General features: G+C 28.4%; 1 protein-coding gene across 2 annotated transcripts; it reads left to right on the top strand.

Annotated features, from left to right (window-relative positions):
• The first annotated feature begins 201 nt into the window (after positions 1-201).
• Positions 202-22,764, top strand: LOC107441985 (glutaryl-CoA dehydrogenase, mitochondrial). Of its 2 annotated transcripts, none has more exons than XM_016055412.2 (11): positions 202-518; positions 3,964-3,990; positions 4,130-4,264; positions 9,302-9,425; positions 10,533-10,642; positions 12,863-12,992; positions 16,529-16,742; positions 19,778-19,881; positions 20,637-20,762; positions 21,643-21,803; positions 22,613-22,764. In XM_016055412.2, exons 1-11 carry the CDS (start codon positions 401-403, stop codon positions 22,678-22,680), a joined length of 1,317 nt encoding a protein of 438 aa, XP_015910898.1. In that variant the 5' UTR covers positions 202-400; the 3' UTR covers positions 22,681-22,764. The 2 variants fall into 2 exon arrangements, with proteins under 2 accessions (XP_015910898.1, XP_071036743.1); XM_071180642.1 differs by having other exon boundaries at positions 299-536.
• Positions 22,765-22,802: the final 38 nt, after the last annotated feature.

Raw genomic sequence — 22,802 nt, 5'->3', positions numbered from 1 at the left:
TTCTTTTAAACAATTCCAGTTGAAAATAAAGCTATTTTTCCGATAAATATTAAATAAAAAAAATTTTTATTTGATGCAGTACCAGATGTGCGTTAAAAAGAAAAAAAATGTGGAATCCTGCTTAAATCAGGAAGAAATGAAGTTGATTTGTTGATAATTTTCTAGCTAACTTTGATGATAAAAGAATTTTCCTGTTTGTTTCTTTCTAATTTAAAAAAAATAAATAAATAATAATTATTGGTTTCGTTTTGTTTTTGCTTCTTTAATCGATATTTCAATATTGATTAATAATAATTTCGATACGATACGTACACAAAAATTACGTAATGTTTAGATTTGACAAGTTGCCTGTTCGTGCGTTTAATTTATTTTACAGTAACTAAGAAAGTAAAAACTAATAATGTCTTTATTACGATCTGCAATTAATCGAAATAACCAGATACTTCGAGTACTAAATCGTGTCCCTCACGAATTATCATCACTGAATTACAAATCTTTAACAACTGTACCCTCTCTAAGTATCTATATTTAAATAAGTATACATATCTCTCATGGGCTGCAATAGTGGCAGAACTCAAAGAATCAAGTTTTGAGATAAGTGGATTTAAAGTTTTCATTGCTAAGCAAAATGCATAAGAAATGCTTTAGTTTGCTTAAACGGAGATTGCCTTCAAGTTGAATTATGAGTTGTGCTAGAATTGCTACTGAAAGAATGTGTATTTTCGTATTTACACCTGTATTTGTCTAAAACGCGTGTTTTTTTTTAGTTGTGCCACTATTGCAGCCCATGAGTGATATATGTGTATCTATAAATTATTACATTAATTTCAGAAACTCTATACTGCATCAATTACCAGTTCAAAAAAATCAATCAGGGTTTTGAAATTTAACCCACTGATTATTTCATGAGTTATTAAAAAAAAAGGATATTTCCGTATCATGATCTGTCGCGCTAACTGCAATTGGCAAGGAACTAAAGGGATTTTAAACTAGCAATTTACATATATTTATATATATATNTACATGCATAATATGTAGAGGTTTGCCAGATGTTGGCGGAAGCCATTTGAGAACCCCGGGGCAACACTGAAAACAGCAGGTAACCTTAACTAAATTTCGGAAAAGGAATCTTGCTTTTTTGTTGTTAAAAAAAAGAAACTACTTTATTCTAAGAACTAAGCTTATTTATTTTTTGCTGTAGACTATTACTTATTATCGAGATATTTCCGTATCGTGATCTGCCAAGGCGCCAAATGGATTTTATTAAAAAATTAAAAAAACATGTAGAGGTTTGTGATTTTTTTTTTAGTTTTTCGTGGCTGCTATCTGGAAGTTGTCAAGACATAATGATTATTCTATCACAGAACAGGATAGGAAAATCTTCACCCTTCTGTATTTTGAGTTATGATATTTCTTCCAGAAAATTATAAAAGCTATATCAACCCTACATGCCTATTCAAGAATCATATGAACAAGATAAATATGAACACATTCAAGATTAGAAATGAAAGCCATTTATTCAATTGATGAGAGCATCACCTGATACATTCTAGAATAAATATTTAATATAGGTAATATTTATGTAAGCATGAACATTAGCAAAAAATGTTTGTGCTTTAGCAGACACAAACAGCATGAACTCGCCAAAATCAATTGTTTTTGCGATTTCACATTTTTGATAAAAATTATTGCCAAAGATATTAATTTGTTTCTTGCCATTAAAGACCTTAACTAGTTTTTAATTAACTAAAAGAACGTTCACAATTTTTTTACATGTGTGGAGATTGTTAACAAAATTCTTAAACCTATCCTTAAGTGAGGAAAAATATCTTTAAAGTTAATTTTATGAGTGAACTTTATGAGATAATTGGAGATATATTTTCTCCAGTTATGAAATGTCTACTCTGTTCAATTTCTTCACAGATTTATTTTCTTCACCAATAATGCTGCTTCTCTATCTCGAACATTCATATAATCTTGCAAAGTCAAACATCCATTTGAAAGTTCTTTATCTTGGAAAACTATTTTATTGTGCTGTAACTTCCGCATTGTTGTTTAATTTTTCAAGGGTGGGGGAAAGAAAGAGGGTCAATTGTCGTAGAGCCTAGACTGAGGCTGTTAAGGGCGTGACCAAATTTCCTTACAAAAATACTGTATTTTTTAATTTGTTTTTTATAAGAAAATTGCAGAATTATCTTCAAAAAAGTACATAAAATTATATAAAAACTGCAATTTTTATGAAGGGTTTTCAGAAATTCTACAAAATATGTAAATAATGCTTTTAGTGCTTTGAGAAAGGGGGCCGACAGCAAATATCAATTTCTTTCGAAAGTTCAATTAAAACGAAAATCATTTCTTATAGCATGGACTTTGTACATTCGACCCAACTTTCCCATAGTGTTTCACAAACTTTGCTCAGAGTCATATGTTGAACATGCTCTTTTAATACCTTCCACCATTTTGAAGAAGCACTTATCGAATAAATAAAACAACAGGTGTTAAATTACTTTAAATAGCAATGCACTTTTTACTGATGATGCTGCAGCATCACCCACAACTAAATTGAAAGAATGACCACCACAAGGATTGAAAAATGCTCAAGGATGCGAATAACGAATTCTTGCAAAAAAACCTTTATAGTTAAATATGTTTCCAGCTATATTTGATGTAGCCTTAAGACAGTTTTTTTAATTTTTCACGAGCCTCTGCCCGGAACCCTCCAATACTTTTGGCATAGTTCATGATATGGAAATATTTGTAAAAGAAATAATTTAATTATTTTTTTAAACAAGTACCTACAAATAATTTAAATTATAAGTAATATTATAAATTAAATTAAGTGTAAATATTTATCCACTTGCGAGATTGTTGTCTTATGAGTTACTGAGTTGTAAAGAAATTTTAATTATTACAGTGTGCATTGATTTGTGCTTTTCATATCCTTANAAAAAATCTGATTTAAATCAAAAAAATCCGATTTAAATCAAAAAAATCTGATTCTTTTGATTTTTTTTAAAAAAATCAAAAAAATCACGAACCCTGCTGTTTTCTAACACCAACAGCTTCAGTTTACCGTGTTTCTTATTTGTTTTCGCTTTAATTACGAAAGAGATATTTTCAACTTGAAGTTAGCTATACTATTTGATTAATGCAATTAAATATTAGTTCTTATACAGTATACAGTAAAATGTGAAATAAGAATCTATCCTTTCTTACAATCAGGTCTTCAACTATATAATTACTTGTCATATTACCATTGTTGTGATAAAGAAATCTTCATCGTAATGGAAGTAATCTGACCATGGGGAGGGAAAGTGTAATTTTTCATCTACAATTATAAATTCTCTTAAAGTTCTTTTACTAAAGTTTCTTTATTTTTGTTTTATTGTAACCTGTATAATTTTTCTCTCCATTTATAAAAAAATAATTCTAAATACTTTCATTTGCATGTTTATTTTTACTTTTTCTTCCTTAAAAATTAATTTACAATACATAAGAGCTTGCAGTTTAATAATTATTTATTAATTAAACTTATGCATCTAACTATTTTAAGCAGTTTAAAAATTTCTATACTGAGTTATTGTTCTCCTCTTCATCAACAATTATTCTTACTATTATATTACTGCAGTGCAGTTACTTGTTACTGCAGTTCCTCCCCAACTTTTGCTTTCGCACTATCTGACCTAAAAAATTTTAAAATGACAGAAAAAATTTAAAACATTACATTTTTGTTCTAAAATAGGTGTAATTGTTGAGCATTGCATCTGCGTAAAAGTTGGCTTTTACAGTTATGTAAAAGTTAGCTAGGCTTTAGAAATCTAGTGTTAATTTTTAATTTAGAAATCTAGTGCTTTAGAAATCTAGTGTTAATTTTTTAAGCAGGTTTAACCTAAAAATCATATAGACCTCTAAGAAAATAAAATAGATCTTGAGTGCTAATTCTTATTTCTTGTTCCATTTCAGAAACTAAAGAAGTTGATAGTAAAAAGCGTAAGTTATAATCAATTTTAATTATTTTTTATTCAATTAATTATAGATTTAACCATCATCTGTTACATATTTTATTACTATTATTTTCACCCTATTCTCTTGATAAATAGATTTAATCATTTTATTCATTTTTGTGTAGAAACATTTGATTGGAAAGATGCATTTTTATTGAAAAGCCAATTAACTGATGAAGAAGTAATGATTCAAGATCAGTTTAGACAATATTGTCAAGAAAAATTAATGTCTCGAATATTATTGGCTAACAGAAATGAAGGTTTGTTTGGAAGTATTATTTTATTGAAAAAAGTTTAAAATACCTTGCTTTATGTAAATCTCTCTAATCTAATTTTGAAAAACTTTTTTATAATTATTGAAACTTGTAACCTTTTTACTTGTTATCTTCCAATGATTTTGTAATTTTCTAAACCTGAGGTTAATTTTAAATTTTTATTGTTTTAAATTTTCAGTATAAATTGTATTAAAAGTATATGTATTTCAAATACACAACATTTTGTCTACTTATGAAACAATAGCTAGCAGTGAAAAATTCTTAACATAAAAATTATTTTTACCCATTCTCAAAATTATATGCTTAAAATGTTGTTTCTTTGCTCAATTTAGGAGAGCAAAAAAATAATAAATAAACAAAAATATTAATGATCTCTGTTAAACATTATTTTTTCAAGAACTAATTAAAAAAAGAAAAGAAATTTTTGTATCCAAAACATGCAAGGAAGGAAATGTGCTCCACCACACTCTGTCAATTGTATCTTAAATTTTATATGAAACCAACTTTAATCTTCCAGCACACATGTCTGTGCAAATTTTATGACAAATTCGATTTTTAATGCACTTTTTTAATATCTTGCTGCAGGGTAAAGGTCATTTCTATACTACACACGCGTGATCCTGGGTGGATATTCAAAAAATATTTCTTTCTCAAATGTTTTTGTAATTTTGTGTTAATTATTGGCTTGTATTATTTAATTTGTATAAATTTGAGAAAAAAAATTGTTAAATTTTATTATTTATATTTTTTATTGTTTTCATGGCAAAAGAAATATGTAGAATCAGGTGATTTTTTCCGCATTCTTCGAGAATCATCTGATGAATAAAAAGAAGGGAAGGAAACATTTGGATTTGAGATTGATAGCAATTTAAAGTAATATATAGAAATAAATAATATCAGTAGTGAATCTAAAAAATATATTCCTGGTAATAATGATTCTGGGAAAAGAAATGATGATGACACGTTCTATTTTGGCAAGGATAAGCATTCTAAGTAGCTAAATGTAAAGTATGCAAACTGCTCAAAGACATAAAGTATAAATATTGAGAAAGTATTACATGACCTAAAGCACTGTGTCAAGGATGTAGAGGATGGAATAGGATCATTACAAAAATAACTGATATACGATATATAACTGGACTGGTCTTAATTACCTTTATTGAAAACATTTTACAAAGTTCTTTTAGTTCCCTTAAACATACTCCCCTTCCCTATCAATACATCTCTGCATAACAGTTTCCCACTGTTCAAAGCAGTGCTGCAGATCATTAGATGTCACCTTCTTCAGAAAGTCTGCCGATTTTGCCTTCATGTCTTCTACAGACTGAAAATATGTTTCTTTCAATGCACTCTTCACTTTTAGAAACAGGTAGAAGTTGCATGGTGTAATATCTGGTGAGTACGGTGGATGCTCATGCACAATAAAGTGTTTTCTCATCAAGAGCTGTTTCACAGAGAGTGATTTGTACACTGGGGCTTTGTTTTGATGCAAAATCCACGAGTTGTTGCTTCACAAATCTGGCCTTTTCTTTCTCACTCCTTCTCTAACTTTTCTTAGGAATTTTATGTAGTAACTGCTGGTTTACCATTTGGCCTTGAGGTACCCATACTATTAACATTGAAAAAGAAACGAGAACATGACTTTCAATTTGAAGCTAATCATTCAAGCTTTTTCAGCCCCTGGTCATGTGGAGGTCTTCTAGTGCATGAACTGTCCTTTAGTTTCAGGGTTGTATTGAAAAGTTCATGTTTCATCACATGGGATAGCTTTTTCAATATGTTCAGACTCTTCTATGAAGCGTTTCATGATGTCAGAGCAAATGTTTTTCTTGTTCATTTTTTGCTGGCATGTCAGGTTTTTTGGTACCTCCGTCATATGCAAGTCTTTGATTAAAATTTCTCTTATTGTCTCAGTGTGAATGTGCTTAATATATTTAATTTGAATACCTAAACGTTGGTTTTTAAACACGATTCCATTAATTTTTGCAATGTTTTCACCAGTTCTTAAAGTCACAGGATGCCCAAAACGTTCTTCGTCTTCAACAAGCACCAGATCTTCCAAAAATAGTTAGTGCCATCCGAAAATTTGACTATGTGACACGCAATTATCTCCAAACATCTCCTTGGTCATTTTAAATCATTTCAGTTTATTGTTTACTTTTTTTTTTAATTACACCAGCAATTTAAATTAATGTCTTGCTCGATTTTTAAGCTTATCACGGTTGCGGCACTTTGGCTAAACAACTTCTTACTTAAACAAGGATAAAAAACAAATTAAACTAGGCAGAAGGACGGAATAACATGCCACAAGCACCAAAGTCAAGTACTATCTGTTTCCACTCCCACACACCAAGTCTAATGACTAGGGCATGCACAGTCTGGTTATTTATTTGTCACAACTCATCAATATGATTGGTGAAATTTTGGAGTATACAAATAAATATATAAGTTTGCTAAATAGCAAATACTCAAGAGATACAAACTGTTGTTGACTGTGTTGGAAATAATGGCATACTCTGGATTGTTGTTCATGAGAAGAATAAAAAAGTTAATATTAATGTAAAATAATTGTTCTCAAGTCATGGCACTGAAATTGAAATAATGAGAGCTGTGATGGGCTAGAAGAAGAAAAAAAAGATATTCCCAGCATCTATGAAATACGAGGCATGCCTTAGATACATATACAAACGTCATTCGATTACTGAAATTATTGTAATGGGAATTTTGAAGATTAAGAAATCTCTTCAGAATTCTATTTTCCTATTACAGTAGGGAACCGATTATCCGGAACTGTCGGGACCATCGCTATTCCGGATAACTGATTTTTCCGGCTTTCTGAATCGCTACAAAAAGCCGTTTTTTTTTATTGTTAAATCCAACTAAAAAAAAAACAATTGGAAATAATCTTAAAAATAAGAAAAAACGATTAAGTAATACACTAATGATTATTTCCAAAATGATGGTAAAGTAAACCTCTTTAAAAAAAAAGAAAGAAAAATCGTAAAATCTTACAAGGAAAAAAAAATTTTTTTTTTAATGGCGAGAAAATTTATCGAATTTTGTTCCGGTTTTTTTGTTTTCCGGTTTTCTGATTTCCGGATAACGGGTTCTGTACTGTATTACTCTACTTTACTCTGTTTGTATAATTACAAGTCATTTTTTTCTTTCATTTCTAATTTTTAAAAAGAAATAAAAATATTAAAATTAGAGTAAGTTTAAAATTAGTTTTTGTAACTAGTCATTTATTTTCTTGACCTGTTTTATAGAAATAAAATTCCTTGGAGAAGTCATTAATGCTCAATTTACATTTCTCTACCAAGGTTTCCTTGTTTACTTTTTTATACTTGCCTATAATGAATATTAAAAATACATTGAATTTTAAAATATAGTTATTAACTAATAAAATTTAAATTATCTAAAATAAAATATAACATTGCCTTTCTACCTGCCTAATATAAGCATTCAAAAATAATTTACTTTCGTTTGAATGTGACGTAATTTGTATTTTGCAACAATCATTTAAATATTTTTTTTCTTGACAAATCTATTGTCAATATTCATTAATTTCTATCAGTTTGCGTGCCAAAAATAGTAAAATACTATTGTAAAAAATGTGACGTGCATGCTCATGTAAAATTTGCTGAGAAGCACATGCTGGAAGATTAAATATTTCCCAAACACTTTAAGTGTTGAGTACTATATAATAGTTTTCTTCTTATCTTTTTTTTTTTTAAAAAATAACATAAAGATATTTATTTTCAGTGTAGGTGAGTAAGTAGCTTAAAGTTAACCTTTTTTTTTTCTTTCGGCAGTCTTTTTTATTATTCTAAGTTATTTTATTCTATGGAGTCATAGTTTAAAGTGTGGTTATCAAAATGTGCAATATTCTATTTCTGCAATATTTGATATTATATTCTTCAAAAATATTTTTAGGTAAAACTTTTGTCTGTACTATGGAGTATAATTATGTGCTGTACACATACTGGTACACCTTCATAAATTACTTATAAAATTGTAAAAAGAAAGAACAAATGAATTCAGTCTTTAATTTATTTTGAAAATTTCCTCAAAAAGAATAAATTCTGTTTAAATTCTAACTCTGCCTAAAACTGAATTATGTGTTAAACTTAATGGTTAAAACAAGTTTGATTTGATCAAATAAAGTATTTTATGCTACTTGTTACTAAACAATAATTCACAGAAATATTGATGATAATAATAGTTTAGTGAAGAATTTAAAATATCCTCTATATAAGGAAGATGTATGCAAATGTAAACTTATGAAATGTTTGCCTTATTTCAAAATAGTTACTAGCTAGTTCACAAGTTTTATATATTTCAATATAATAATAAATTCGATTTAAAATGTAATCTTAATTTTTAAAAGAAGTTTTTAGTTTTCCTCATGTATTTAGTTTTGTACTCTATTAATGCACACTTATAGAAAAATTGCTGTGCATTTATATGTACACAATAATGAAGTATACGCTCTTCAGTACAATCTTCTGTTGCAGCAATCCTTCCATTTATAATGTAAAGTCCAACTTGCTTTCTCATAAATGCAATATTATATAAATACTTTTATTGCAAATGACAGGGTACAATACTAAATGATAGCATGGAAAATAAATGAACAACATTGCGATATACAAATTTACCCTCTATTTTAATATACCCTTTTAAAATATTCTCTTTTTTTTCATTCCCTAGAAAATAGCCATAAAGGAAATGTTCAAATATTTTTGCACTTCTAAAACCTAGTTTTGAAGATTCTTTTAACGGAAGTATCTAATGAAATCATGCATTGGAAAATATGTATAAGCATTAGACAAAGAGAATTTGTGCTTAAGTGTAGTAGATTACGCTATAAAAAATTCAATCAGCTACATGTTTATCCAAACGAGTATGGTTTTTTTTACTGTTCACAATTAACACAATTCAGTTTTGTATTAAATTTTGATATCATTATGTATATGAAATAAATTAAATAAGAATTCTATTTTTCAAAAAAAATTTTTAAAGATTTTGATCCAGTCATTATGAAAGAAATGGGAGAATTAGGAGCACTAGGTTCAACAATTCAAGGGTATGGCTGTGCTGGTGTATCTTCTGTTGCATATGGTCTTATTGCTAGAGAAATTGAGAGGTAAATTGTTCCCTATTTTATTGTTTTTAAAAAGGTTGATAACTTTATTCAAAGGTGCCCTCCAAAAATTCTTAAGAGTAAATAAAGAGTTCTTCATATAACAGAATTTCAATCATATAGGTCAGGGATGGCGAACCAATGGCACGCGTGCCATTTATGGCATGCGACACAATATTTTGGGCACGTCACCGATCACAATTGTTATTGCACTACGAATTGTTATTACACAAATGTCACACACTATGAAGCATGTGTAACAATTAAATTAAAATTTACAAAAAATAAACGAAATAATAAACAATTATTAATAAAAAAAATTAACAATTAATGCTAAAAAAAAACAATTAATAACCATAAAAAACAAGCTAACAAAAAATAACTAGCAAAAAAATCAACAGTCCTGCTTAAACTAATATCTTACAACCTAATATAAGTTATTTGACATTTATTTCCCACTGATGCTACTTTAAGTTGAATTACGCGTATAACTGAGACATTGTAAAATGCATTTTCTTTTCAATGTATATAAGGAGTTTTGAGTTGATAGTATTTAGTATTATTATTTTCCCAATAATCATGAAGTCAAAATTATTTGACTGCACGTCTGTGATTTCATTAAACAATTTTTTAGAAAAAATGGCACGTTGGTGTATAAAGGTTCGCCACCCCTGATATAGGTTGATTGAAACCAGAACTGATGCATGTAACTGATTTTTGGAGTGACTGAATTATTGATGAATAATGGTTATTTCTTTGGTAGAAAATAAAATTTTCTCATGGCTTTAATTTTAATGATGACAGAAACATTGAGTTGAGAAACAAGAACTAGCTTCTCAGCATTCAAACTTAATTTATGTATGTCATTTAGCTGGTTTTGAATATAACATTTAATTATTTTACTTAAACTATTAAACATCGTTAAATTATATTAAAAGTAAAATGTCATTAAAATATTTATAGTTACAATTTTTATTTTATTTTTAAAAAAAGAGTTATTAATTATTTATTAAAATTAAACTGTATCATGGATGGTTATACATTTTTCTATTATCTTTCTAAAATAAATTGTTTCTTACAAGTCATAATTTTTGTACTTTTACTTTTTAGAGTAGATAGCAGCTACCGATCTGCAATGAGTGTCCAATCATCCCTTGTTATGCATCCAATATACGCTTATGGATCAGACGCACAAAAAGAAAAATATCTTCCCAGGCTAGGTTAGTCACTCATATAACACTTCATATACAACATAAATTTTCTAAAATATACTCTTATTTTATTTGCTTGTTGTGTAACTCACATCATTGACACTAAATAACTAGTTAACCCTATTGAAACATTAAGAATGAATCTTCATACTCTTTAAAAATTGCGATCATAAGTTTGGTGTTTTTTTTTTTCTCTGGATATACAGGTGCTATGAAAAACATTTTAGAATAACTATTTGAATAAAGATTTTTTTTTTTTTAAACATCACATGTTTTGTTTTTGACTTATATTAGATTCAATTATACAATGTAACAAAGTTATAGTGATAACTGTAATCCCCTAAGAAAATTGTTTTCTGAATCAGCGCCGTTGCTTTAGATGATAGTGAAATGTTTGGAACTTTTCAACATCTGCACGATTCCCTCTATCATCAATGTGGAATCTGCATTGCACCAAGTTAGAACTGTTTTTTGAGCTTTTGTTGTAAAATTTTCAATAAGAAAGATTTTTTGTTTTTATTATTGGTCTTCATTGTATTCTATATTTTAACCAAACAAGTGTCTTTCACAACTCACCCTTCGCTTTCTGACCCCACATTACATGGAAAAAGTTGTTTGCTTTGGCAAGTTTGGCAGTTCGGGTCATTAGTTTTGCTACAACCAACAAAGCGAATAGTACTTGTTACAAAAATAGCAAAATGAAAGGGGCCATTCAAATATTGCTTAAGTGCCTAATGGGAGAGAGGGGTTTGTGACTTGCTTATTTTTGCTGAGAAGAGCAGAGATGTGAGCAATACTTACGTTAGACATTTAAAACTATATTATTTTTTAAAAAAACTTTTCTTAAATTACAAGAAAGTTTTAAAAAAAAGTTGACAAAAATTTACATTAAGAAAAATTTCAATTTGTAATAAAATTTAAGTTAAGGGAAAAAAATTAAACAAAAATTTTATCTTGGAGTTGATGCCAAGATTTTTAAATACCGAAAACTAAAACAGAAAAAGACATCTTCAGAATACTCAAAATTTCATAAAATGAATTGAAACACGAATTTCATTTTTTGTAAAACTGCATCTCTTATTTATATAATTAGGTTATATTATTAAAATTCTCTAAGTTAAGGCAAAAATAAGGGAGGGTATTGTGACTTTTTTACATAAGCATGGAAGAAGTTTGTGATTTTTCTTATTTTTGCTAATAAGGGGAAATCTAAAATTACCAAAAACAAGCTTATGTAAGATTTGAATGACCCCAAACTTGGGAAAACCCCAGTGCTGGATTACCCATTAGGCCAGACTAGACCATGGCGTTGGGCCCCCTTAAAATGGATTTTTTGAAAATAAATTTGAAAAAATTAAGAAAAACAATTATTTCAAACATATGTTAATAAAATACGATAATTTTTTGACATAATGTTAATCATATAAAAGAGTTATATAAAGTTACATATCATAAGAGTTACATAAAATCAAAAACTCAGTTCACTCATTCTGAACTTCACGAAACTTATATTGAGCGCTCGTTTTCAAAAATGAAACGAATCCAAGAGTGATCAAAGAAGCATCATGTTTCAGAAACGATTAGACATGCTAAGTTTGATGTTTATCGAATCAGATGTTCTCCGTAAAATTAATTTTGATAACATTATAGATGAGTTTATTGATGGCAAGAGCAGAAAAAAAGATTTTTCAATACCAATTTTATAGTAACGTTGATTTTGTACAGTGTTAATAAATTTCAAACTTTTTCAAAATGTTATGATTATTTTTTAGTTCTAATTTAACGAAATAAAATTTTATTTATTTTAAATATGCTTTCTTGAATGAAAAGATATATAAATACTTTTATATTTGAATAAATAAAAAATATATGAGAAAAAAAATTTAATCTAAGTGCCCCATAAATTTTAATGGCCTAGGGCCCAGCGTACACTTAATCTGGCACTGGAAAACCCCTTCCAAGCTTTTTGATTAAATGAATATTCATTTTTCTGCAACAAAATATAATTTTCCTTGAAAATGGTAACTGTGTTTTCTCTCAACATTATCAACATAATCTCAACATTTTGTAAATGTTGAGAAATCTCAATTCATTTACTGATTATATATTTTCCCTCTTTCTTGCATAATGAATTACTTTTTTGCATAGCATACCTTACAATTTTAAACCTTTATAAAGTGTTTCTTTATTATTTGTTCATCTTATTTGTAATGTTTATTTTATTTACAGCTAAAGGAGAACTAATTGGATGTTTTGGATTAACTGAACCAAATCATGGCAGTGATCCTGGTGGTATGGAAACAAATGCGGTGTATAATGCTAACAAAAAAACATTTACTCTCAATGGTTCAAAGACTTGGTAATGTTCCAGTTTTCTAATAATTTTTTTTTTGTCAATTACATTATCATTCTTTAAATTTATACATAACTATAAGCATTACTATATCTTCATATTTAATCTATGATTTTCTTCTCAAAAAAATTGCCTCATAATTATTTGCTGCTACTGATACATAAATCATAATTTTGTGGATTTTAATGTACTAAGCAACATGAAATACACTTTTAACTTTAAAACTTTGCACTAAAGTATTCTGGAATTGTAAAAAACTTAACTTTTATTTATATTATCATGGTTGTTTGTTTTTATATTTAATGTAAGTTATACTATATATTGAATATTATAAATAAACTGAATATGAATTTAGAATGCATTATTAACATATAATAGAAAGCTAAAATCTTTTTATAAAAGGTTTTTGTGATGTTAAAATACACCTTTTAATGCTGGAAGAAAAGTAAGACATTTGACCATCAATATTAAAAATTAAATATTGCATTAGCATAGAGAACAAGCCTCATAGAGAATCTATTTATTTTTTTATTTATTTCACTACATGTGATTAAGAATAAAACAGAATTAGCTTCAAGAGAAAGGTTTATCTCTTAATGGGCTATTCCATTGTGATATCTCAATGAATAATATCAATTAAGAATAAAATTGCAAATTATTTGCAAAAATTTAAAAAACCACACAAAAAAAAACAATGTTTCATTGATTATTCTTGGATAAAGCACATAATTTTGAATTTGATTTTGTTTGTCATAGTAAAATAAAAATGACTTAATTTGCTTTTATATTAAAAAAAAGTAGTTATTTTATTGTATTTATTAAATAGAATTATTATCTGAAAGCATATAATCTCAGTTTCAAATATCTTAAATCTTTATAAAAAAAATTAGAGTTATCCATGCACAAAGTTATTAGACACATAAGGTTGTGCTATTCTGGAGAAAGTTTCTCTAACCCGTTCTTCAGCATGTTTTATAATGTTGCATACTCAAGACATATTTCATCACTGTATTTTGATTCGTTGTAGCTCTTTGAATGTTATTATAAATTTTTAAATCCAATTTCAGATTATTGTTTTTATTAATGTTACTTTGTTATGATAAATATAGGTAGTATCTGGGGGGAATATTTAGTAAAAAAAGCTATCAATGTAATTTAAATATTATTAAAATTGTGTTATCTTTTCTTTAAATTCTCATTCATAAAAATTCAATACGAAAAAAAAAAATATTCCACAAAATCATGTAAAAAAACATTAATTTATTCTGCTTCAACTTTCATGTAATATAAATTGAATAATAGAATATTGAGAAAGTAATAGTATTATTTAAATAAAATTTTACACTTTGACTCAAACCAATGTTATTCTATGCGGTAAACAGAGAAAATGTATGAATAGATTGATCATTTATAATTCTAAAAACGTATTTTAAAAACAAATTTTTCTTTTTAGTTCTCAAATTATGAATTCATGTTACTAAGCATTCATCAAAAAAGCAAATAGAAATTTATATTTAAAATAGTATTAAAACATTTATAAGAAAAGAAAAAGATTCTTATACAACATTTAGTACAAATTTTAATGCAACAGAAAAGTATTTCCAACAATTAAATCATTGTTTTGTTGATAAAATTGATATTCAGAATGAAGATAAAATTTAACATTGGAAATCGAAATCATCTTATATTAAACAGTTATTAAATAAAAATGGTAAAACTTATCAAATTAAAAACGATCATTCACACTCGCTGTGCCAAATTAATAATTCATATTATTCATTTGGATTTAGAATTAATAAAACGGAAACTTAATAAAGTGTCAAAAAAATTTAAATATACCTAAAATTTTATAAGCTTAATAAACTAGTTTTAATTTTATAAAAAGCTGTATCGAGGAATTTATGTTATGAGTTTTTGCTGTTATGTATATTTCCTTGGAGAGCCAGGTTTAGAAATGACATTGTAGCATTGTGAGCAAATGCGTGAAGTGGACATAATTTTCCTTACTTTTCAAGTTTTACTATTTAATTCTCTACCAATTTATTATAACTTTACGAAATCCAATATACTTGCAAAACTTGCGGTGTACCATTACACGTAGATGATTGTTATACTTTTTATCATACGAAAAAGAAATATTAAGAATTGAATGATAAATAAAAATTTTTGAACTTTATTTATATTGTTTTACTCCCACATCCACTTTCAAAACAATAGCCGGGCTTATGGGGTAATTTTCAGAAAAGTTGCCGGTCAGCAATGTGTTAATAACATCTTTCCTTTTAAATTTCTGTTCTTTAAGTTTTTGATAATGCTTCTTGTTTTAAAAATCAATGATAACTAAATTCCTCTTGTTTTTTAGAACCAGTTTCTGCATGCTAGGGCGCATATAATGGATGGCATAATTATATATTTAGCTTGATCATAAACAAAACTTTAATTTTAAACTTTAACAAAAGTCATCAACGAAAGTTACAAAGATGAATGCTTTCCTAAAAGTACAATGTATTTTAACATTAAGCAAAAGGGTACTATCGCTTTGAATTCGAAAACATTTGTGCGAGTATATTTATCATAATGAAAAGAAAGTTTACCTTTGCAAAAAAAGAGCGTGAAACACTAGAGATGGCTCTGTCACAACCCTTCCCACTCCCCTTTAAATGAAGATTCAAATGCCATGTTATTATAATATTTATTACTTCAAACAGATTTTAGAAATAATGCACAAAAAGTTCTAAAACAACTTTGAAAAAATATAAGGAAAATTTAATTGTCTCATATTAAATCTAAACCAAAATTAAGTGGTTTTTGACTCTAATAAATTTTATCGGAAAAATTTATTGTAAAATGGAATTAAATACAAAAAAGTAATTAATTTGATTAAGTTATATAAAAGGACATTATGCTATAAAATTTAATAAAAACTATTCTGTGAATAAGATTGGTAATTTTTTTTTATGCACTAATTCTCTTTGCTTTGCCTATTTTACGATTGGTCTACTTTTTTCTTTATCTTCTGGGTTTTCAGTTTCTTCTACTGTCCTGAGAATTATAAATTTTACTCTGGATAGAACCACGCAATGTTTTGGGTTAAGTTATGTAAAAATATAGATCTAATTTTTACATTGAAAACATGAAGATAAACTTTGCCTTATCTTTAAGATTAGAACTTGGATTCTATCATTTAATTCTAAAATTTCTATCATAAACTTTAAAACAAACTGCTAATGGAATTGCATTTGAGTAGTCAATTACGAGTCAAAGTACGAGATAAAATCAAATCTGAGACTTGAAATAATAGCTAGAATTACAAATAACATTAAAAGATGGGATAACTTAAGTGTCTATGATTATGTGATGTCATAATTTCGCCTCTCTGAAGAAGGAAGAAAAAAGACCACGGCTAGAGCAAACTTTACTGTTTAGTAACTTTGATCCATGCACAATATTAATTTTATTTTTTGAAAATGCTCGTAATATTATTTTTTTTTTTTTTTGTAGACTGAATTCCTCTACTAATTTTGTCTGAAATTTTATTTTAGGATTACAAATTCTCCTATTGCAGATGTTTTCATTATTTGGGGAAAACTTAATAACAGAGTTAGAGGTTTTATACTAGAAAAAGGTATGAAAGGCTTATATGCACCAAAAATTCAAGGCAAATTTTCTCTACGAGCTTCTATTACTGGTATGATAATGATGGAAGATGTTGAAGTGCCTGAAGAAAACTTACTTCCTCATATTGAAGGTTTACAGGTATGTATGTATGTTTTTTTTAACCATTTTACTATTCGACTAAAAAAAGGTATCTTTCTCTACTGTATTAAAAAAAAACTTAATTAGCAGGTTTTAATTTACAAATTTTGAAGATTTGAAAAAGAAAAAAAAAACTTAGGATGTCAATCCCTAAACTGAGTTTGATGTCAAAAAACAGAAATGCTTCATTATTATTCAGCGCTTGACGGGGAAGCTTTTAGGTCGGTAGAGCTACATAAAGGTTGAAAAATACAAGTAAAAATTAAATTTTAAATTGTGGAAAAAGGGTTATTGTAAATATTTTAAAACAAAAATGTGAAATCTGTTAGTTTTGCATGATCTAATTCTCTTATTAAATATTTATTTTGTTTTAAGAATTATTCTATAATATTGCAGCAGCTAATATGGTTCTTTATATATTAATAGTTCCTATTTATAGTCTATTTACAACTTCTCATTTAATATGACTTTTACAAATCAATAAGTATTTTTATAAGGTTAAAATATTGGTGAGAAGAACAGTTTTAATTTTTAACTAATTTTGCTAACTCATCTACCATTATGCATCAGTTCACAATAGTACACTGTGCAAAACTTAAGCAACATGTGCGTTTTTTGTCATAACTCTACAAGAAATCATCCGATTGACATGAAATTTGAATATGATGTACATTATTTTGTACTTAAACGATGGTAAAAGACTAATGGTGCAGAAATGAATATAAAGCTTAAAGTAGGGTATGGAACAAAAAAAGGCTTTATTTGACATATAGTGGCGTTACACATGATTGCCTGAAGAAGCGTAAGTACAACTGGCAGATGTTCCCATAGTATGGGATATGCCCTCCCTTACTGTAATTGTTGCTTGGCATCGTCTCTCCATGCTAAGCACCAGATTATCCAGGAGTTCTTGGGGTAAACGTCTCCATTCCTCCTTTAACGCATCTTTCAGCTGATGGGTGTAATCAGGAGGATACTGTCGTGTCGCAAGACTTCTCCCTAATGCATCCCACACATGTACTATTGGATTTAGATCTGGAGAGTAAGCTGGCCAATCCATTCGTGTGATATATTCACTTTCCAGTAGCTCTTGAACATTAGCAGTACGGTGTGGCCGGGCGTTGTCATCCATGAAAATGAAGTCTGGTCCAATGGCCCCTCGGAACAGACGCTCATGGGGTAGGATTACCTCATTGCAGTAGCGGTCTCCAGTTACAGAACCTCGGTCGAAGATCTGAAGCTCAGTCCGCCCGTTCAACATAATGCCACCCCAGACGACAACTCCAGGACCACCGTAACGATCTCTTTCCGCGATGTTATTGGGATGAAATCGAGCTCCAACCTCTCTCCAGATCAACTGACGTTGAGAATCGCTTGTAGCACTAAACCGACTCTCATCTGTGAAGAGGACGCGACTCCATTGATGAGGTGTCCAGGTTTCGTGTTCTCTGCACCACTCTAAACGGTGCCGCCGATGGCTAACTTTTTAATATATGCAGCGTTCAGGACATCTAACAAATAAGCCACCTTTGTGGAGGCGCCTGGCCACTGTAAATCGTGATACTTGTCGTCCTGTGGCTGTGCACAGTCGCTGACATATGGCGCTCGCTGACTGAAAACGGTTTCTTTTCGCCTGGAGGACAATGTAACGGTCATCTCTTGGTGTTTTTTTCCTTGGACGGCCACCACCAACTTTCCGAACAGCTGGACCAGTAGTTTTCAAGGCGTTCCAAGCACGAGAAACAACACTTTTGTTGATCCCGAACTCTTCGGCGACACTGGTCACACTACGCCCCTCTTCAAGCTTCCCAATCATTCTTCCTCGAGTAAAGTCGTCTAAATGATTTCTTGAAGACATGTTTCACAAAACAAATCACTTGCACTTGCAGCGAATGTCTTAAACTACGGTGCTCTTCATCTTTTTATCACAGCTTTGACCTGCACGCACCGACCCACAAGGTTATGTACACTTACATCACCTACGACGTTTTATTTCTAAAATTTGCATACAAATAATCTTTCTACTGAATTACGTGCATATTATACTACAATTTCATGGCTATCTTATACTTTGTTGGGGAGCTGTGGCTGAAAAACCACTTGTTGCATAAGTTTTGCACACCACTGTATTATTGCTTTTATAAATGTCACTCGCTAATACTGCCAAGCTTTGCTTCAGCTTACAATAGTTGCTGAAGATAACGTCAGAATAGTTTCTGATGTTAACATCTCAGTATATAGCATCTTCTGCACAAGTGCAAAATAGACTAGTGACATAAATTTTTGAAAATCTCTCTCTCCCATAAGAAAATCTATGTGTTTACGGTATTTTATATGTACACAGAAGAGCCGATATCCGGAGACCTCTTTATGTGAAAACCCTATGCTAGTGTTGATTTTCAATGTGTTTGTTGTAACTGGCACATTGAAAGTTAACACCAACATTTTATTTGCAAATGATGTTAGCTTTCGTGATTTAATATTGGTGTTATTTTTTAAAAGAAACTTAACTATTGTTTTCTTCTCATTTCCAGTAGGCTTTCTTTTTTATCACAATTATTTTTAAGATAAGTGAAATAAAAATTTATGAAAACATTTTTTAAAATTACAGGTGAATAATTAAACAAAAATGAATGCTAAATATTGTAGAATGAACCAGAAGATAGTAATTTTAAGAAAATTTGCAAGAACTAAATCATTCAAAAGTTTACTGTGGTTATTGTCAACTTAGTTAGACCACAAAAAACAAATATAGCTATTTCTCTCACAATATTTTGTTTTGCTTCAATTGACTTATAATTTTAAAATAATTAAAATTTGTGCAATTGAACAGAAATTAAACACATAATTTTCAATAAATTAAGTTGACATTAATTAACTTTTTTTTTCACTATCGGCAATAATTTAATTAACTAGGCAGAAGATTGATAGAATTAATCAACCTATATAAAACAATATCTTTTTGAATATTTTTTATATATATATAATGTACAAAATATCTGATTAAAAATAAATTTATTACATGATTTTTTTAGGGTCCTTTCGGTTGTTTAAACAATGCCAGATATGGTATTTCATGGGGAGCTTTGGGTGCAGCTGAATTTTGCTTAGAAACAGCGAGAGATTATGTTATGGAAAGGTAAATATCATTTTTTTTTAAAGTTTTAAATGATAAAAATAAGTTCAACAATATTAAAATTTCAAATCTATTTTTTCTACTAGTAAGTCATATTTTGAAAAGTTCTTTCTTTTTATTTTTTTAAAAATCTAATCACACAATTCCATCTAATTCTGAATATTTCTACTAAAAATAATGATATTGTTACTATCAAGTTACTTTACATGAAACATAGATATTGTATAAGTTCATAAAAATATATTGAAACTTATAAGATCAATTTTAATTTTTAAAAAAAAATCTCATTTCTATTTTAAAACATGCGAATTACACCTTATACTCGAGAAAAATTATCGAAAATCCTAAGTATATATTTTCTTTAACTAAGAGTTATAAGAAGAGAATTTTCTTAGAGATGAAACAAAAATTATTCTTTGAATAGAACTTAAATTTAAGAAGGGATTTGCTAGTAGATATCTATAAGTTATTTTTAGGTACCGTCAGTTCATTTAAATATGTAAAGTATTTTTATGCAATAATATTTTAAGAGGGAAACAGATATGAAGCTGACAGCATTAACTGGTGTTATGCAATTCATATGCAGTCCAGTTCTTACAATTAAGTTTTGCCTACATTAACAATGGAAAGTACAAATATCTTAAGAGGATTCTTATATAACATGCAAAAACTTGTGAACAATCAACATTTAACCTAGCACAGAACTAAAGGTGAGAAACATGTTGTATAATATTAATTTTATAATATTAATATTGCAGGAAACAGTTTGGATCACCTCTTGGTAAAAATCAGCTAATCCAAAAAAAGCTTGCTGATATGTTGACAGAAATTTCCATAGGCTTGCAGGCCTGCCTTCAAGTTGGAAGACTAAAAGATGCTGGCAAGTATGTGCCATTTAACCCTTTTAATTATGCTACTTGAGCATACTTACTTCAGTGAATTAAAAAAGAGAAAATTAGTTCCTGTGCCGCCATACTCCAAACTTATAGTTAAATCAATTAAATATGTAAAAATGCTATATTGGCTGTAGTTATGACTTTAATAAATAAGTCATCAACAAACCTGTATAATATTCACCAACGTGCGAACGCCTTTCATGAAAAATTTGCCACCTTTGAAGAAACTTTTTACTATTACTAAAAATTAAACCGCCTCTTTAACGAAAGACCTTTTCGAATTATCGAGAGAAAACTTCGTTTTTACACTTTTTTCTACCATTGCAAGCAGTAATATTTAAGAACTAAGGCAAACAATTAATACATTTAAAAAAAAATTGATAAGGAAATTTTTCAGAAACCATCTCAATTTTAGGGAGTTATTCAAAAATAAAAAAAATTTGGAAATTTTTTTTGATTGAACTAGTAGACCAGGAGAAACTGAAAAGTAGTTTACTAGGAACTCCAGTGAAGGTGACATTGACGCAGATCTTAACAGGAGCATTTTGACAACATTAAGAAAGATAACAAAACCCTCGTTTCTTTATGGTCTTTTTCTAAATGACAGAACTTTCTAAAAAAAACAAAATGTTTTGTATACATTGCTTTTTTTTTTAAGTTATTTTATTTGTAACAATGAATTTTAAGAAAATAAAAGAATTATAGAAGTTCTATGAGAAAATATGGAATAGTTTGTAAACTATTTACAGCATAAAATCTTTTATTACTTTTTATTTTAGCTTTTCCAATTTATAAATATTGTGTGTAACATAATAATAAATAGTTCTTCTAAGTATAAACTATAATTTTTAGTTATATTTATCTTTAGATTATCTCCTGAAATGGTTTCTATAGTCAAAAGAAATTCATGTGGAAAAGCTCTTGATATTGCCCGAAATGCTAGAGACATGCTTGGAGGAAATGGTATTAGTGATGAGTATCATATTATACGTCATGTCATGAACTTAGAAGCTGTGAATACATATGAAGGTGAGATTTTTAATTCAAACTGCTGATATTTTAATTGGCTGTATTTATATAAACCTGCATATAAAAGGGTTCAAAACCTTTTAAGGTCAACCTGGCTTTTCCCAAAATTTCACATGCAGACTTTCTGCATCAAAAAACCTATTTTTCTTGTTATTCGATGGGGAAGAAGTGCATAACAGGGAAGCTTAAAATACAGTATGATGAAAACTCCACATTTGTACTGTTGTTAGAATAAATGTAGAAATGATTGTACTTCATAAAATGCAGTTTTATGGCATTATCAGTTTCAAGAATTAAATTTTTTCATTGCAAAATTTTAAAATTATAGGTACATTTCATAGATTTTATAAACTATAGAAGAGCGATTAAACAATAGTTTAAAAGTTTATTGATATAAGTAGATGTGTTCATATTCAGATGTTTTAACAAACCAATGAAAATTAGTTTCTAAATGTGGGAAACTAAATTCAAATACTTTCTAAAACTATGAACTCTTATCATGTTGACAGAAAAATGTTTTATGTATGACATAATCCATTAAATAATAACTGTTCTCACATTTTTAACACGATTTTTTTTAAACCATGTTGATTAATTTAAAGCTTTCATTACTTTTAGATTTGTAAAGAATAAAGAAATATGACAATAATTAGTAATTATAAGTCAATTAAAGGACATCATATATATAATGACAGTGTGATAATTAATGAAACTTTCAATATGCTCTCAGAACTTTAATCTAGGAAGGAAAAAAAAATATTCAAGAGCTTTGTTTCTAGTTAAAAATTAATTGAAAAATTCTTTTTTAGGAACTCATGACATCCATGCCTTGATTTTAGGAAGAGCAATAACTGGGTTGCAAGCTTTCAAAGGCTAAATTTAGAGACAGCTGCAAAATTTTATATTGATTTTTTATAAATTTGTTATGTTTAAATAATAAAACGTTTATTTTTATACCTCACTCCGGCTATTCTTTTGTACTATAATCCCTTCCCACAT

This window comes from Parasteatoda tepidariorum, chromosome 1 (assembly GCF_043381705.1).
Source record: "Parasteatoda tepidariorum isolate YZ-2023 chromosome 1, CAS_Ptep_4.0, whole genome shotgun sequence".
Classification (NCBI taxonomy): Eukaryota; Metazoa; Arthropoda; class Arachnida; order Araneae; family Theridiidae; genus Parasteatoda; species Parasteatoda tepidariorum.
This window is presented reverse-complemented; position numbering and strand designations above follow the sequence as displayed.